The sequence below is a fragment of the Phascolarctos cinereus genome, unplaced genomic scaffold, assembly GCF_003287225.1.
Source record: "Phascolarctos cinereus isolate Bilbo 61053 unplaced genomic scaffold, phaCin_HiC Scaffold_1;HRSCAF=81, whole genome shotgun sequence".
Taxonomy (NCBI): Eukaryota; Metazoa; Chordata; class Mammalia; order Diprotodontia; family Phascolarctidae; genus Phascolarctos; species Phascolarctos cinereus.
The window spans coordinates 162,461,132-162,479,856 of NW_027555514.1; the positions used below are offsets into that span (position 1 = coordinate 162,461,132).

The 18,725-nt window shown below is 40.3% G+C and overlaps 1 protein-coding gene across 1 annotated transcript in view; it reads right to left on the minus strand.

Moving 5' to 3' along the window:
* Positions 1–18,725, minus strand: part of PROSER2 (proline and serine rich 2) — a 72,307-nt gene that overhangs the window by 42,161 nt on the left and 11,421 nt on the right. Inside the window, exon 2 of the mRNA XM_020999745.2 lies at positions 188–406. Coding sequence (XP_020855404.1) covers positions 188–325 — 138 coding nt within the window. The 5' untranslated portion in view covers positions 326–406. The remainder of the gene's footprint in view (positions 1–187; positions 407–18,725) is intronic.

The window sequence follows — 18,725 nt, forward strand, 5'->3', positions numbered from 1 at the left end:
TTCTGCTCCACCCTTGCCCTAAGGGTGGGCCCTGTAGGGTAGAAAGGTTCAACAAGAAAATCCAACCACATAGATTCTAAGAAACCCAAAGAAAAAGCTATTTAATTTTTTAAAAAATTATGTTAGAGAGGATTTACACCCACATGCACACACATACGTGCAAATATTAGGTATTGCCATCACTCACCAAGGTAAAACTTCTGGACCGAGAACTGCTTCTTCTGCTATCCAGACTCCCATCTCTGCTCAAGTCACTGTGCCTGTAGCTGGGTGACATGTCAGAGTCCATTTCTAAACAATCTGATGTCAGATGATTTCTGGGCATCCCCACAGGAAGTTCAGCAGCCTGCTTGGTCAAACAATGAGAAAAGAGGCCAGCACTGAATCTTGGAGTGGAGGATCATTTCTGGAAAAAAAAAAATTACATGCAATGTAAGCATGACCTGGATCTTAAATTGACTTTCAACCCACAAAATGAAAGTGCCAGCAAGAGATCAACTTATTCAGGAAGTATACTTGAATAAGTTGACCATTAGATCAAAACAAGTAAATGAGAAACCCGAGTCCTGGTTCAGTCAACAACGTGCACGATGACTTAGTAACCCAAAGTACACATGGGGGCCAGTTAAGTAGGTATAAAGAGGGCTCTTTTAGTGCTAGAAATGCGGTGGAACCAAATTTGAACATCCTCTTCTGCTCTCACAGTTCTACATTTTCCTCTCTTTCATTGCTCCCTCAGTTACAAGGATCTAAATCAGGAGTTCTTTACTTTTTGTGTGTCATCGACCCCTTTGGCAGTATGGTAAAGTCTATGGACCCCTATTCAGAATAATGCTTTTAAATGCATAAAATCAAATACAGAGACTTACGAAGGAAACCAAATAAGCTGAAATACAGTTAATAAAATATTAAAATAACAAATTCATGGACCCCAAGCTAAGAACCCTCCCAATCTAAATAATTAGATCTAGGCGGACTTATTTTTCTTAGCTCCAAAGCTACTACATTAATCAGAATTGGTAAGAAACAATCCTGATATCGTGTTTACTTGTCCCACCATTCTATTCTATGGTTTTAATTCCAAAGGTACTAAGTCTAATATAGTATCATTAAATGTGTCTGTGTTAACTAAAAATAAAAATTAGATGTTAGTTTCTTTAAAAAGACAACCCCTTCCCTAACTCCCCTCCCTCAAGCTTTTCTAATTTCACCCTAAGTCTCCATTGTTTTCGTACTAAACCAAGATAACCTAATTCAGAGATTTTTCTACCTGAAAAGTACTTGAGCATATCTAGTTAAACCCAACAGGAATGGAAAGGTTAAGTCTAAACTCTAGCCCAGGGTCACATGGTAAGTTGGTACCAGAGCCCAGTCAAGAAAATTGAGTCTCCTGATTTTCAATCTAGTGTACTTATCCGTGAATCCTTCACTCTTCCTCTACCTTCCCCTACCCCCATGTTGGTAATGACTTTCTACCTTGTAGAAATTTTTCTCCCTCCCTCCCCAAGACAGCAAGCAATCTGCTGTAGGCTATACATGTACAATCATGTTAAACATGTTTCCACATTAGTCATGTTGTGAAAGAAGAATCAGAGCAAAAGGGAAAAACCATGAGAAAGAAAAAACAACAAAAAAAGTGAAAATAATATGCTTCGCTCTGCATTCAGATCCATAGTTCTTTCTCTAGATGTGGTTAGCATTTTCCATCATGAGTCTTTTGAAATTGTCTTGGATCATTGTATTGCTAAGAAGAGCTAAGTCTATCAAAGTTGATCATTGCACATGCTATTATTGTATACAATGTTCTCCTGGTTCTGCTCACTTCACTGGGCATCAGTTCATGTAAGTCTTTCCAGGTTTTTCTGAAACCTGCCTGCTTATCACTCTTATACAACAATAGTGTTCCATTACATTCATATACCACGACTTGTTCAGTCATTCCCCAACTGATGGGCATCCCTTCAATTTCCAATTCATGGTCACCACAAAAAGAGCTGCTATAAATATTTTTGTGCACATGGGTCCTTTTGCATTTTTGGTGATCTTTTTGGGATACAGACCTAATACTGGTATTGCTGGATCAAAGGGTATGCACAGTTCTATAGCCCTTTGGGCGTAGTTCCACATGTTGGTAATGACTTTCTACCTTGTTTTTGTTGTTAAGTTGTTTTTCAGTCATTTCCAACTCTATGTAACTCCATTTGGGGTTTTCTTGGAAGAGATATAGAGACATGGTTTGCCATTTCCTTCTCCAGTTCATTTTACAGATGAGGAAACTGAGGCAAACAGGGTTAAGTGACTTGCCCAGGGTCACACAGCTAGTAAGTATCTGAAGTTGAATTTGAACTCACATTGATGAGCCTTCCTGACTCCAGACCCAGCCCTCTATCCACTGTACCACCTTACTGCCCACCATGTTTCGTATCTTTTTAATGCACTTATTATACACATGATATATTACAGTTGTTTTGTTTGTATTATTCCCATACTAGACTAAACTCCAGGAGAATGGGAGCTATGTCTTAGCTAAACTTTTTTTTTTAATTTCTCTTAGTGATAACACAATCACTTTAGCACAATGCTCTGCTCAGAATAGGAGTTAATGCTTGGAGGATGAATTGAATTTACTTTCTGTTCCATCTCCCTGTAGCAGCTGGGTTCTACTCAGGATCTCCCAGACAGAATAGTACTAGTAGTCCTTGAAGTTAAGTCAGCAAAAGAGGAGTCCAGAAGCCAGGGCTACTGAACTGATCCATTTAAAACAGAAGAGAGAGGATTCAAAGTGCTAAACCTACAAGTTAGAATCCAGCTTTGCAATCAAACCTTAAGATTTTTTTTTTCAAAACCCACTAGCCCCTCAGAGGTAAAGATGATTTATACCATTTTCTCTGTTCTCCTCAAGAGGAACTGTTGGTTACCTCCTTTGCAAAGCTAGTGTTTTAATCGAAGGTGGTCTCAGGCTTTCTATACCCTGTTATCCAACAAATAATCTTTTTTCACTCACCCTCAAACACAGAAGCAGCATGAAAAATCCTTCCCAGTCCATTTATATGCCCAAACTCATGCAAAAGGCTGGGTATTGGCAAGAGCTTGCGGCTACCAATTGAGCCTTAGCAGCCAAACATGGGATTTCAGAATTCTTCAGAGATCCAAATGTTGTCTTCTTTAGGATAGTACCAAGGGGGATGGGAGTGGAAAGGGGATCTGCAACAAGGAATTCAAGGAACAAGGCAACTGAGTTGTCCGTGGAAACTCACTTACTCCTTATATTCTTTTGACTATTTTGGCAGATAGCCCAGCCTAGCTCCTGAGCAACAGGAAATCAAGTGTCCTTAGTAAAGCCTCTTCCAAGATCAGAGGAGGAAACAAAACACCAGGTACAAATGGCTAAGATCCTATAGAAATTCCCTCTGTATTTGCTCCCTGAGGAAAATCCTGTTAATCACATACTTGTCGGTAACCTGCTGTGCCAAGTAGCCTATAGTGCCTTCTCCAAGGCTCTTGAGATCAGATGAACCCACACAAGCTTAAGAACAACTTACTTAAAGTAAAACATATCCCCAAACACATGATATGACAGAAAGGTAGTGTGGAGTTGTGACTAGAGAGTTAGTAAAGCCTAGGTTTGAATTTGCTGAAATCGATTTCTAAAGGTGTGACCCTAGGCCAATATCTTAACACCTTCCCTCCCCCAATCCCCCCCCCCAAGTCACCCGGTAAAACAGTTCCTATAAAACAGTTCCTATCTCCCGGGGCTGTTGTGAAGGTCAAAAGAATTACTGTATGTAAAGCCCTCCGTGAGGCAGCAGACTGAGCACTGGGCCTGGAGTCAGGAAGACTTGAGTTCAGATCCAGCCTTAGACACTTACTAGATGTGTGACCCTGGGCAAGTCATTTAACCTCTGTTTGAGAAGGAAATGGCAAACCACTCTAGCATCTTTGCCAAGAAAACCCCATGGACTAATATTGGCTTGCTGTGGTCCTGGGTCAAGAAGAGTAGGACCCAACCCTCACTGAACCACAACAAAAGCACTTTGTATTCCCTTTCTGTATCCTAAGCACTTAGCACAGAGCCTGGCACATAGCAGGTGCTCAATAAATGTTTATTGATTGATTTGTGAATGTTAAAGTTATAGATAAATATGAGCTGTCATTATTAAGTAGGAATCACAGAGATACTTTTTGAAGTTATCAGCTCATAGGTAGGCAAAGGAATTACAGCTATATACTTCCCTCCCCATCTAGGACTAGAGGAAGCCTAGAATATGCAGAGAAAAGACCATGCTCCTAGGTATCATCTCTCTCTCTCTTTTTTTTTTGGTTTAGGCAGTGGGGTTAAGTGACTTGCCCAGGGTCACACAGGTAGTGAGTGTTATGTGTCTGAGGTCGAATTTGAACTCAGGTCCTCCTGAATCCAGGGCCGGTACTCTATGCACTGCTCCACCTAGCTGCCCATAGGTATCATCTCTTAATCAGGACCATCCTCAACCACATGGCTTTAGAAACTCTAAGGTAGTCCTTATACTCAAAGCCACAGTGAGGAATCCCTGGACCAAAGGACACATCTACTTCAAGGTAAAGCAGGGGATGAGAGGGATGTCAGTTTGGTTCAGGGGTGGGGAACTTGCAGGCCTCAGGTTCCCCACCCCTGATTTGGTTGATCCAGACCAGTTTTACACACACAAGAACCCATTGCTAATCCTTAATCTAGGAGATGGATTTAGAGTTTGCTACAGCTATACACAGTGGTCAAGAGTGACATCCTGGGTTCCCATTATCTCTACTTGGTTTGGGAGATACAGTGGGTCATTTCATGCTTCGACCTCCTCAGCCCCAAATTCTAGCTCAAGTCTCAGAGAAGCCCTGACTGCTCACCCAGAGGCTCTCTCAGTTTTTAGGTAAGTCCTTGTCTGACAGGGAAAATAGTCACAGAGTCCAGATTCCTCCTCTGATTATTTGACCCAGGCCATCTCACTCCATATTTGTTTGCCACCCCTGACCTGCTCTTATTCATTTAGACTGTACCCTCCATACTAGCTAATGCCTACATCTTCTCACCAGACCTTCTAGATTTCAGGCCCCGGTAACTGAAGTTCATCTACTACTCTTTGAAGCAACACCCTAGGCTCAACCCAGGGTTGATTGGTAATTGAGCATGTGCAAACTAGCCCATTTAGCCAGCTATTGACTGGCTCTAGACCTCAGCCTATGCTTCATCTTCACATCCTATTCAGCCATCCATCTTCGGTCACCCACCTGCCACCAAGTGTGGACCTTCTCCCTCTACTTCCTCAGAACAAATATCCCACTCTGGCACCACTCTTCTGGATATGTTGTCTTGTTAGAACATAAGCTCCTTGAGAGCAAGGGCTAGTTAAAAAAAATCTGTATCCCAGTGTTAAGCAGAGTGCTGGGCAACTAGTAAGCAAGTGCTTAGTAAATGCTTTTAAAAAATACATTTGGAGAGGAGGGGGTAATAAAAGGGAGGTGGGGTGTAATAGAAGGGAGGGCAGATTGGGAAAGGGGATAATCAGAAGCAAACACTTTTGAAGAGGGACAGGGTCAAAGAAGAGAATAGGAAAAAACAGTGGGGGTGGGTGGGTAGGATAGGATGGAGGGATATATAGTTAGTCTTTAAAACATGACTATTATGGAAGTGTTTTGCATGATTATACATGTATAAACTATATTGGACTGCTTGCCCTCTCAATGAGGGTGGATGGGGAGGGAGGAAGAGAGAGAATTTGGAACTCAAAGTTTTAAAAACAAATGCAAGAAATTGTTTTTACATGCAACTGGGAAGTAAGATACACAGGCAATGGGGTATAGAAATCTATATTGCCCTATAGGAAAATAGAAGGGGAAGGGGATAAGGAGGGGTGATAGAAGGGAGGGCAGATTGGGGAAAGGGGTAATCATAATGGGTGGGGGGAGAGGAGAAATGGGGAGAAAATTTGGAACTCAAAATCTTGTGGAAGTGAATGTTGAAAACTAAAAATAAATAAATGAATTGAAATGTGGAAAAAAATACATTTGACCATGTGAAGGGAAAAACTTTCTGCTTCCCTAAATCCCTAAAGCTACAACTATTTTTGCCAAATATATATGCTCCATGCACAGAGTGATTTCTTCACACAGAAAAACATTTTTCAGTCACTTTTAGATTCCTTCCCTCACCTCTATATCGAATTGTAAAGTCTTGATTCTTTCTTCCCAGTATCTCTCCCAATGGCCATTTTCATTCTATTCCATACTTTTGTTTCTTGAAGGCAGGGATTGTTTTACTTCAGTCTTTGTATCTCCAGTAGTTAGCAAAGAACCTCTATAAATGCTTACAGACTGATCGATTGAGCCCTTATCACTTCTGTCCTTCCAGCTAGTCTCCGAGCCTACTGCTTCACCCTCCTCTTCTTTCCCTTCCCCCTCCCTTCCTCCCTCTCTCATCACTGTGTCCACAGCTTCCTAAAATACCATCTGGATCATTCCCCCCCCACCCCAATCAAAATCCTCCACAGGCTCCTCACTGCCCAGAGTAAGACTTCTGAAACTGACTTTCAAGGCCCTCCACGTCCAGCCTCACCTTCTGCTATGTTCGGAATAAGATTTCTGCTCCTGTCAATCTGATTGACTTACCTTACCCCTAAGGTACAACTTCCAGGCTTTTGCTTCTTGTTCTCCTTGCTTCTGAAATATCTTCCCTATTCTTCTCTGCCCACCTAAACCCTTTCTTTCCTTTATGTCTCTCATCATAATATTATTATAATTATAACTAACATTTACATAGCACTTTAAAGTTTGCAAAATGACTTGTACATATTATCTCATTTGAAAGTTACAACAACTCTGGCAGGTAGGTGTTCTTATTATCCCCATTTTACAGATAGGAAGACTGAGGTTGGAAGAGATTAAATGACTTGCCCAGGGCCATGCAACTAGTAAGTGAGTCAAAGGCAGGAGTGGACCTCAGGTCTTCCTGATGCCCAGAGTTCTAGTTACTGTACCTCCCAGCTGCTTCCTCCATGAATTCTTTTCCGACTACCTCAGACCACTCTTACCTTCTCTTCCTATGAGTGCCAATAGCATTTGCTAATCATTGAGCACCAATATGTTTTCGTTATCCCTTTATACATTATTTGTTTTATACATTTAAAATTTAAATATAGATTATTTTTAACACCCTATTGTGATAAGTAGCTCATTTTATATTTTCACTGGGGGCAATATAATGGCCACAAAGGTTCACTTAGTCCTCTTTTACTTTAGGGAATCTAATTTAGATTTAAAAAAAAGTTCTGAATTCAAACACAATTGCTCTGAACCTCCAGTTAGGAAACATCTCAATGTCTAGGCAGAGAGAGTGGTCATTTTTTTGTCTATCCTTACATTCATAACTACAGATAGTTAACCTATGATTTCTTATATTATAGGCAGCTAGGTAGCACAGTGGATAGAACACTGGGCTTGGAGTCAGAAGACCTGAGTTTAAATCCCACCTCAAACACTTATTAGCTGTATGACCCTGGGCAAGTCACTTAACCTATGTCTTCTTCAGTTTCCTCATCTATAAAATAGGGAGAATAATGGCACTTACCTTCCAAGACTGTTGTGAGGATCAAATGAAATTAGGTTTGTGAAGAGCTTAGCACAGTGCCTAGCACATAATACGCACTTAACAAATGTGTATTTCCTTCCTTCCCTCCTTCTTCCCTATCTCCCTTCTTTCCCTTCCTTCCCTTCCTTCCTTCCTTCACTCCTTCCCTCTCTCCCTCCCTTCCTTCCTTTCAGGAGATAAGTCTATAAAGGTGGGTTTGTGTCAAGACTATAGAGTGACTTGAATGTCAGGGTAGTAGTCTGTACTCTTTGATACAGAATGGGAAACCATTGAAGGTTTTTGGATTGTAGAGGGTTAAAATCAGACTTTTACATAATGTAAACTAATCATGCAGCTGTATGAAGGCTAACCTGGAGGGGAATGAGACTAGAGGTGGCTGGCTATTTTAGAAGAGAATTGCAGGAATCCAAGCAAGAGATAGAACCAGCCTCAACTCAAGTGATGGCAAAAGAAAAGGATGAGAAAGAAATTGTAATGACAGGACTCAGCGTCTGACTGGATGGGAAGTTGGGGGAAAAGGAGGGTTCAAAGAAGACTCTGAGATTTCAAATAATAGATGACTAGGAAGACTGTGAATTACAGTATTTCAGTCACAGAGATATGGGAACCAGAAAAAGAAATAGTTCAGAAGGAATAATTGTGTGTGGGCAGGGTGGAGGAGGAGGATTAGGACAGGTTGGCATGCTAACAGGATATCCAAGTAACACTGTCTAGTAAGCAATTATAAATGTGGTTCTGGAGCTCAGGAAAGAAGTGAAGACTCAAAAGAGATACACATTTGTGAGTGTACCATATAAAAGTAACAGTTGAAACCAGGGACTAGATAAGATGGAGGATGGTGGCAAGACTTTGGAAGATGCCTTCTTTGTGAGCAAGAGGAAGAGGCAGAAGGAAGAAATGGTATGAGAGGAGGAAGAATGAAGAGCCATTCAAGAAGTGGGGCAAAGAGTGTCAAATATTACAGAGAGGTCAAAGGTATGAGAACTGAGAAGAGGCCTTTGAATCTTGGAAAAAGCAATTTCAGCAAAGTGGTCTAGATGGAAGCTAGTTTACAAGGGATTGAAGAATGGGCGGGAGATGAAGCTCTGGATGTGGATTAGTATTTCTATTAGTTTTGTCAACGGAAGGAAGAAAAGGATAAAGGATGTGTGGGGATAGCAGGCTCGGGAAGGTCTTTTTAGGATGGGGAGATCTGAACATATTTGTAGATGAAGGGGAAAGAGAGGTTGAAAATACTTTTGAGAGAGGATGTGACTGATGAAGCAAGGAGAAGGCAGGAGGGGATGGGATCAAAGGCACACTGGAAGGTGAGGCCCCAGGAAAAAGTAGGGCCATTTCTTCCTCTAATATGGGAAGATAAGTAGAAAAATAGAAATTTGAAGGGTGGAAGAAGGAAACTGATAAAGCGCAGATCAGATCGTTCTAACTCCTTTGCCCAGAGTCCTGGCTTGGCCTCGGATAAGTGATCTTTCCTGATATTTCTTCCCAGAATCAGGCCACTACCTTCCTGACCAGCCCCAAGCCATGCCCTGGCTTCCATCTCCTTCTTTGTTCCCTGCTCTCCCCCAATTTGAGCTCCCCTACAGCCATGGTCTGCCCATATCAGAATGTAAGCTCTTTTCAGGAAAGGGTACAGATAGGGTAGATACTATCTTGCTTGTTTTTATTTTTATCCCCAGTGCTTAAATAGTTATCTGGCACATAGCAAGTGCATAATAAACACGCTTTTCTTTTTTCATTCACACTTCTCATTCATGTAAGAGACAAGGTGATTTGTTTTTTTTTTTTTATGAGTGCACAGAGTAAGGCTGGAAGATACCAGAGGAGATTTGGTACTATCATCTAGAGGCGATTTCGTACTATCCTCATAGGAAATTTAATAGCTAGCATTTATATGGCACTATCATATTCTTACATGTCTCACCTGGCTGCACTACTCTGGGACTTTTCTAACTTCTTCCCAGTGTCCTAGGAAGCTCATTATTGGGAAGATCCCATCAGCCTCACCTGAGGTGCTCCACCTCATCATTACTTTCTGTCCCTCTGATTGGAGAGTGGAGCCATGAACTCCCAAATCTCCATTTAAGGAGGGAGCCCAGCTCAGATATCTTATTTCTTACCTAGCTGTGCTATTCTGCTGCTCTTCTAACATCTCCATCATGTTCCCCTCCTTTTTCAGCCTTTTACGTATTTGTCTTCCTCCATTATACTGTGCACTTCTTGACTGCAGTGACTGTCTTCCTTTTTCATATTATATCCCCAGTGGCTTAGCACAGTGTCTAACACATGTGGTGCTTAATCAATATTTATTGACTATTGTTGACTAATGCTGTGGCAGACACTGTGCTAAATGCTTTATAAATGTTATCTCATTTGGGGGCAGCTAGGTGGCGCAGTGGATACAGCACCGGCCCTGGATTCAGGAGGACCTGAGTTCAAATGCGGCCTCAGACACATAACACTTACTAGCTGTGTGACCCTGGGCAAGTCACTTAACCCCGTTGCCTAGCAAAACCAAAACCAAATATTATCTCATTTGATCCTCACAACCACCCTGGCAGTTAGGGGTTATTATTTCTCTTTTACAAGTAGAAGCAGCTAGGTGGCACAGTGGATAGAATTCTGGGCCTCAGGAAGACCTGAATTCAAATCTAGACTCAGACAACTTCCTAGCTGTGTGACCCTGGGCAAGCCACTTAACCCTGTTTGCCTCAGTTTCCTCATCCGTAAAATGAGCTGGAGAAGGAAATGTCAGCCCACTCCAGCATCTTTGCCAAGAAAACCTCAAAAGGGGTGCTAAAGAGTAGGGCACAGCTGAACAACAAAAACACAGGTCAGGAAAGTGAGGCAACAGGTTCAATGACTTGCTCAAGGTCAGACAAGCTAGTAAATATTTGAGGCTGGATTTGAAGTTGGGTCTTCCTGACTCCAGGCTCAGCACTCTATCCAGTGGGCCACCTAGCTGGAATCAACAAGACCTAAACAAAAAGATTGTGGAGTAGTAGTACTGGCAAACAAAATGATAGCTTCTTGACTTTCTTCAACACCTCATGTCTTAAAGTGGAAAAGAAAGATTCCGTGGTGCTGGTAATCTAAGGAATTGAAGTAGCTCTCTCTTTCTGGTTCTGTTAGTAGAGAATGGTTTAGGAGGAGGGGAGTGGTTTCTATTAAAGATGGAAAGAGGAAGGAAACCAACTTGGGGAAAGTAATCAAGTGGAGATCCTTCTTTCCACTGACACACTAATTAGGACATGTTGTGTGTTGCTCAGTTGTGTCAGATTCTACTTAGGAACCCTATCTGGGGTTTTCTTGGTAAAGATAGTGGACAGGTTTGTCATTTCCTTCTCCAGCTCATTTTACAGATGAAGAAACTGAGGTAAACAGAGTGTAGTGACTTACCCAGGGTTATATAGCTACTAAGTGTCTGAGGACAGATTTGAATTCAGGAGGTATTCCTGACTTCAGACCTGACACTGTACCCAATTTGCCACCTAGCTGCCCCCAACAAAGGCATGGGGGGAAGTTAAGGCACAGAGATCCTGACTTGAGATAAAGCCCACAGGAACTTCAGGGGAGGAGGAAGGCATAGCATTTATAATCCTGACAGTCTAGAATAGAGAGGGCAGGTCCAGATGATAGAAGTACCCAGGACAGATGCCTTAAAAGGGAGCAAAAACAATGAAGGCAAATGTCCACTGATTTATAATTTTGCCTAGTCAGCCCTAGAATAGCATGACTTGACCCAGCCTAAGTAGAAATTTGAGTGGAATGAGAGAAGAAAAAAAAAACCTGATACATTCATTAAACCTTTTTTTTCCCCTTAATTGTATTTTTTTCCAATTACACGTAAAGATAGTTTTCAAGATTCATTTTTGTAAGAATTTGAGTTCCAAATTTTTCTCCCTCCCTCCCCAAGACAGCAATCTGACATAGGCTATACATGTATAATCATATTAAACATATTTCCACATTAGTCATGTTGTGAAAGAAGAATCAGAGCAAAAGGGAAAAACCATGAGAAAGAAAAAACAACAAAAAAAGTGAAAATAATATGCTTCGCTCTGCATTCAGATCCATAGTTCTTTCTCTAGATGTGGTTAGCATTTTCCATCATGAGTCTTTTGAAATTGTCTTGGATCATTGTATTGCTAAGAAGAGCTAAGTCTATCAAAGTTGATCATTGCACATGCTATTATTGTATACAATGTTCTCCTGGTTCTACTCACTTCACTCGGCATCAGTTCATGTAAGTCTTTCCAGGTTTTTCTGAAACCTGCCTGCTTATCACTCTTATACAACAATAGTATACCACGACTTGTTCAGTCATTCCCCAACTGATGGGCATCCCTTCAATTTCCAATTCATGGTTACCACAAAAAGAGCTGCTATAAATATTTTTGTGCACATGGGTCCTTTTGCATTTTTGGTGATCTTTTTGGGATACAGACCTAATACTGGTATTGCTGGATCAAAGGGTATGCACAGTTCTATAGCCCTTTGGGCACAGTTCCAAATTGTTCTTTAGAATGGTTGGATCAGTTCACAACTCCACCAACAATACATCAGTGTTCCAATTTTCCCACATCTTCTCCAACATTTATCGTTTTCCTTTTCTGTCATATTAGCCAGTCTGATAGGCGTGAAGAGGTACCTCAAAGCTGTTTTAATTTGCATTTCTCTAATCAATAGTGATTTAGAGCATTTTTTCATATGACTATAAATAGCTTTATTTTCTTTATCTGAAAACTGCCTGTTCATATCCTTTGACCATTTATCAATTGGGGTATGACTTGTGATACATTAAATCTTTTTTTTAAATAGGATCCGTGATTTAGGGTCTAGGTAAGCTAGGACATAGCAAGGAACACTGTGCCCCCAATTTTAGAGATAAGGAAATTAGGCCCATGAGATTAAGTGACTTAGAGATAATGAATGGCAGAGCTAGAATTCAAACCTCGTCTTCTGACTCAAAATCCAGATGTTCTTTTCATTGCATCATGTTGCAGTGAGGTCCAACAATGACTTTTTGAATAGTAATCCTAATTCCACACACTATAGCTCTGTCCCCATTGTCCAGTGAGTTAACCTGCAATTTTGTTTCTTTAGACATTCTATGATTTGTATTCATATCACATTACTGGAAGAAGACTTGTGTGAAAAAGATGGATTTCTCTTTCAGGGAGCAGCTTGCATTATGTATGTTTTACTCTTAGCCTTTGTGCATGGAGGAAAAACTGTTAGCCAGCAAGACCTACCTCAAATTTATCCACAGACTAGCTAAACAAAGTCACAGCCTCTTTCACAGAATCATAGTTGGAAGGAACTTTAGACAGCATCTATGCTAGGGGGTTCTTAATCATTTCTGTGTCTTGGGCACCTTTGATGGTTTGGTAAAGCCTATAGACCCCTTTTAAGAACAATATTTGTTGAGGCAGCTAGGTGGCACAGTGGATAGACCACTGGCCCTGAAGTCTGGAGGACCTGAGTTCAAATGTGACCTCAGACCAAACACTTGACACTTACTAGCTGTGTGACCCTGGGCAAGTCACTTAACCCCAATTGCCTAAAAAAAAATTAAATAAAATAGAATAATATTTGTTGCTTAAACTCCTAACTGCAAGAAATGCTATATTTCAGTGAGAGGTTAGTAAAAATGAGGATGTGATTTTTTCCCATCCAAGCTCATGGGCCATTTGATCCATACAGATCTTGGGGGCTTATCGACTCCCAATTAAGAACCCCCGATCTACAAAAAAAGGGGTGGAGGAAGGACCTATTTGTACAAAAATGTTTATAGCAGCTCTATTTGTGGCGTCAAAGCACTGGAAATTGAGGGGATGCCCATCAATTGGGGAATGGTTGAACAAGTTGCGTTCATTGGAATATTGTTGAGCTATAAGAAATGATGAGCAGGAGGATTTCAGGAAAGCCTGGAAAAGCTTATATGAACTGATGCAAAGTGAAGAGGGCAGAACTGGGAAAACACTGCACTCAGTAACAGCAATATTGTAAGATGATCAACTGTGAATGACTTAGCTATTCTCAGCAATACAATGATCTAAGACAATTCCAAAGGTCTCATGATGGAAAATGCTATCCACCTCCAGAGAAAGAACTGTTGGAGTCTGAATGCAGATTGAAGCATACTATTTTTGTGTGTGTTTTTTTTTTTCCTTTCAGTCTGTGTCTTCTCTTACAATGTGACTAATATGGGAATATGTTTTGCATGATTTAACATGTATAACCTATATCAAATTGCTTACTGTCTCAGGGAAGGGGCAGATGAGGGAAAGAGAAAAAATTTTTTTAATGAATGTTAAATTTTAAAATTAAGTTTAAAATTAAATTAAATTTTAGTGAATGTTAAAAATTCTTTTAAAATGAATGTTAAAGATCATCTTTACATGTAACTGTGGGAGAAAATTATTTAAAAAAAAAGAACTTCTGATCTAGTCCACCCCACACCTGAACAAATAATCTCCATTGTATCAAAAATGTGTAGACCTCCAGTTAGGGGGAACCCATGAACTCCTCACGTAGTCCATTCCACTTCCAGAGAGCTCTAATCATTAGGAATTTTCCCTTAAATGAAGCCTATATCTGTCCCTTTGCAGACTTGTACCTTTGCTCTAATTCTGCTCTCTGAAGCCAAGAAGGACAAATCTAATCCTTCTTTCATGTGACAGCCACTTCAGACACTTGAAAAGAGCTATCATGGTCCCCATAAATTAGTCTTTAGTTGGATTGACTGATAGAAAAGAAAATTTGTCTTAATCCAGGTGACTTGGAACTAAGTAGGCCCCAGGTGTCTAGGCTAACACTTAGAAAAGAGAGTGTAATTTAACCGTGGCCAGTGTTTATTCTCCACAAAAGAACTGCAGAAATGTAGGTACAGGTCAGGGTTTAGGGATTCCGACTCTTAGGCTGTGCTGTTCATAGTCCAGCATTTGCCACATAGCCTTATGCCCTCAGTCTTGGCACACGGTATAAAGAAAGTAATAATGTTTGTTCTCAAGGCAGAGACGGCCCAGCTAAAGAAGGAATGGAAATTTGAACAGTTTCTGGAAAAGCTTCCCCTTTTCCATTTCAAGCTATAAATTATAGAAGCCGTATGTTACAGTGGAAAAAGTATTGGAACTGAAATCAGAGGTTCAGTGTCTGACTGCCCCTTAGTAGCTGTGGAATTTGTCCAAGGACACAATTTCTCTGAGCTTCTCTTTTATTATCTGAGATATGGGGATAATAACAGGCACTATCTACTTTACAGGGTTTTTGTAAGAATCACATGAAAAAAAGTGAAATTACTTTATAACTATAAGAGTATTACATAAATGTGGCCAGTGAACTGGAGTTGAGTAATTATGTCTGTAATGAAAATGACATTGTCTGGGCAGTATCATTCCTAGTTAGAATACTAGCTCTGACTTTAAATGATTTTATGACTTGGGGCAAGTCACTTTTGCCTCAGTTTCTTCATTTGTAAAGGTAAGGGACTCAGATAAGATGGTTTCTAAGATCCCTTTCTAGCTGTAAAGTTTTATAACTTCTTCATCTATTGCCTATTTGATTTTTGTCATTCTCTCCCCCTTTTCATCCTTACAGGGATTTTGGGAAAGATTTAATCCAAGAGCTTAGGAAAATAAACAATTTTTTAAAAAAGAATGTCCTCTATGTTATGTTTTAAGTAGCTACTAGGGGATTCCATCAAAATAGCTTCTAGCAGATGACAGTCAGAGGACAATTAACCTTAATCTTTTTATACATTAAACATGAAAGTCCTTTACAGTGAGGATAGTTTCTGTGTTGTTACCATGCTTTATCATAAGTGGCTTTTTCCAAGTATATAAGTAGTGGGGGGGGGAGGGGAGAAATAGTGAAATAATTTTCTTTAATGTTAGTTTTGCTCATGTGACAGCTTCAGTAAGAGTGAAACAAGAGCTTACTTAAGGTAGGATTCTCAGTTTCTTACACTATGTTTTTTTTACAGTTCTAACTGTGGCACGTTGTTCCACTTTTCCATGATGCTGCACTTTTAACAGAAATGGCAAGTTTGTAAAATGAAAAGTTAATTGATGTTTTGTTTTTGTGAGCCTTTTGTGTTTTCATTTGGGCATATCCTAATTCATTAGTTAAAAAAACAGGGGGAGAGGGGAAACATTGACATGCTTATTTCCTGTTATTTGAATTCAGTAAAGCATCACAAAACTTCAAGGCGAATTTTCAATTTCCATTTTTTCTAGAAAATAATTTTTTATAAAGTGAATTAGATTTTACTTTAGTTATGCCCACTGACTGTATTTATTTAGAATTCAACTCTTCCCTACCCCCACTCCCATTTAAGAACAAATTCCTCATTTTATCCAAGATTTGCTAAACTCCATCTTTCTCCGACAATATATACAGAGTTGACATAGCAAAGAAACCAAAGAAATCACTCCTATTGTCACCATCTGTTTTCTTCGAAGAGTTTTGTCTCAATTCAAGAAAAGGAAAAACATTAGCACTTTGGTAACTATGGAACTGGAAATTATTCAAAACTCTTTCTGAAATTTCAGCTTACCTGTAGTGTTGTGGCCATGTCACAGCTGGCACATTTTCCATTTTCCAAAATATTCTGTCAAGGAAAGTATCCAAAAGGACAGAAAGAACAAAATACCTCCAAGAGTACCTTTTCTCATCGGGCCTCACCTTGTAAGTCCATCTCTCTCTGGAATCTCTACCATACTCTACATTACAATACACATTGCTCTAAGGGGACCATTCTGGCTAAGAAGGCCTCTTACTATCTTGGCCCAGTTGTCAATGAAAGAGTGAGCTCATTGATTTAGATGCTACCTCCATTGGTGCAAATTTCAACCCAACCACACCTTTTCAAAAAGCAGGGAGAGGGGAAAACAAGCTGATGGGAAGCTTGGCTTAGAACCCAACAAAGCCAGATCCTCATAAGAGTATTTAGAAATGAAACCAGAAGGACAACAACTAATATACGCAAAAAATGAAACAGGTTTTCCAGCATTTCTCTGGTGACCTATTCTCATCACTGATGAAGTGAATACCACAATTGGACTCTGACACCTCAATACCTCAGGTGTTATATGAGGAAGTGGAAATGGCATTTTAAAATGAGATTGGATGTATAGCCTATATCAGATTGCATGCCACCTTGGGGGGAGGGGGGGGGAAAGAGGAAGAAAAATGCAGAACTCAAAATTTTATATAAGTGAATGTTGAAAACTGAAAATAAATAAATGAAATTTAAAAAATAAAATGAGATTGGGAATGGCAGAAAACATGGTAAAGAAATGTGAGATCCAAGGGTTATGGATTACTGAGAAGCCTCTCACCTATGTGTCATAAAGAAGAGTTGGGGGGCCAGTGTGTTACTTTGTCTGGCTTGGCTGTACTTACTTTGTAGGTCCAGAGCAGGAAAGGATCTCACAGGCCAAAACCCTCCTTGTGTAGTTGTAGAATCTGAGGCCCAAAGAAAGGTACGTGAATTTCCTCAAGGAGTCATAGATCATAAACATGAAGACATGAACCAACATCTTCTGAAGCCAGAGTTGGTGCTCTTTCTACTATGACAGGGAGGGTATTAATGAATCAGTCAACAAGCATTTATGAATTGCCTGTCATCTACCAGGAGCTGTTCTGGAAGCTGGGGACGTGACAACAAAAATGGAACAGTCCTTCCTCTTGAGGAGCTTAAATTCTATTATCTTTGGGAAAGGGCAGTGATTTTTTAAAAAATCTCAATAGAACATTTAAAAAGAATCAATAGATGCCAGCCATAGGAAGCATTGATCACATAAGGTGAAATTGTCCATATTAATAAATATAAGATAGCAAGTAGGAGTCATTTCAGAATGAGTTTCCCGTGTGTAGACTGGCTAAAAGCAAAGCTCAAAAATCACTATCAAATTAAAAGGCGAGAGGTGAGAAGATACTGCTTTGAAATTATGAAGTCACCCTGCCTATCTAAACAAGCCAAGAAAAGTTCAACTCAAAGGAAAGGCATCCACAATAAAAGGCCCCAGGAGCCCAGAGAACACCTCAGCCAACAAACACTGGATCATACTTCCAAACAGACACAATGGGCCAATCTAATGTTGGATGAGTCCAAATGCATTTGGAAAACATTACAGAGTAGCATGGCGGAAGAGGATATTCAATATCAACTCACAAAACAAAAAGGACTGGACAGGGAAACAAGACTGTAGTCAAACATGGTGTCTAACCCAACCAAATGAGATCATTCCAAGGAGGATAACAAATAGACATAGAATGGAACAGATTTGTTTTGTGAGTTGATAGCGCTTTTAATCTTCAGTCATGCTCCTCTGTAAAGTTTTTTCTGAATGTCCTTCTGTTAGTCAGTTGATAAAAGAAACAAAGTCCAGGTATATAATTTTAACATTGTCTTTCATAATATTGCTCCATCTTATCTCTCCAGATTCATATTACTTCATCTCATGAGGCTTCACTCTACATTCCACCCCAATCAGCTTATTCATCTTATTCATGGGTTCAGAATGTGACAATCTCCCACATCCATTCCTTTGCCTAGGCAGTCCCGTTTGCATAGAATAGCCCTCATCTCCCTGAAATCTCTAACTCTTCCTCAAGGCTCAGTTCAAATGGGGGTAGGGTAGGACAGTGAGGGACAAGGGAGGGGTGAGATTCAGCAGCAGCAGAGTGCTGTACGTGTCCCAAACTAATCTTTCCCCCAAACCCTCCCCATTTCCTACCTTCCCTGTGGCTGCAGAGGGCAACACCATCCTTTCAGTCCCTCAATTCCAATTTAGGAATCATCCTCAACTCCTCACTATCTCAAACTTCCCTTATCTAATCTTTGACCAAGGCCTGTTGATCTCACCTTTGAAAAATCTCTCTTAAATATGCCTCCTTTTCTCCTCTGATACAGCCACGACTTAGGTACAGACCCTCGTGACCTCACTCCTGGCCTATTTTAATAGCCTACTTGGGGAGTTTGCTGGCCTCTTCTTCCCATTCCAATATATCCTCCAGCCACCATATGATGTTCCTAAAGTGCAAGTCTGAACATATCAACTCCCTCCATTTACCACTCCACTCAGTAAACTAATGGTTACCTACT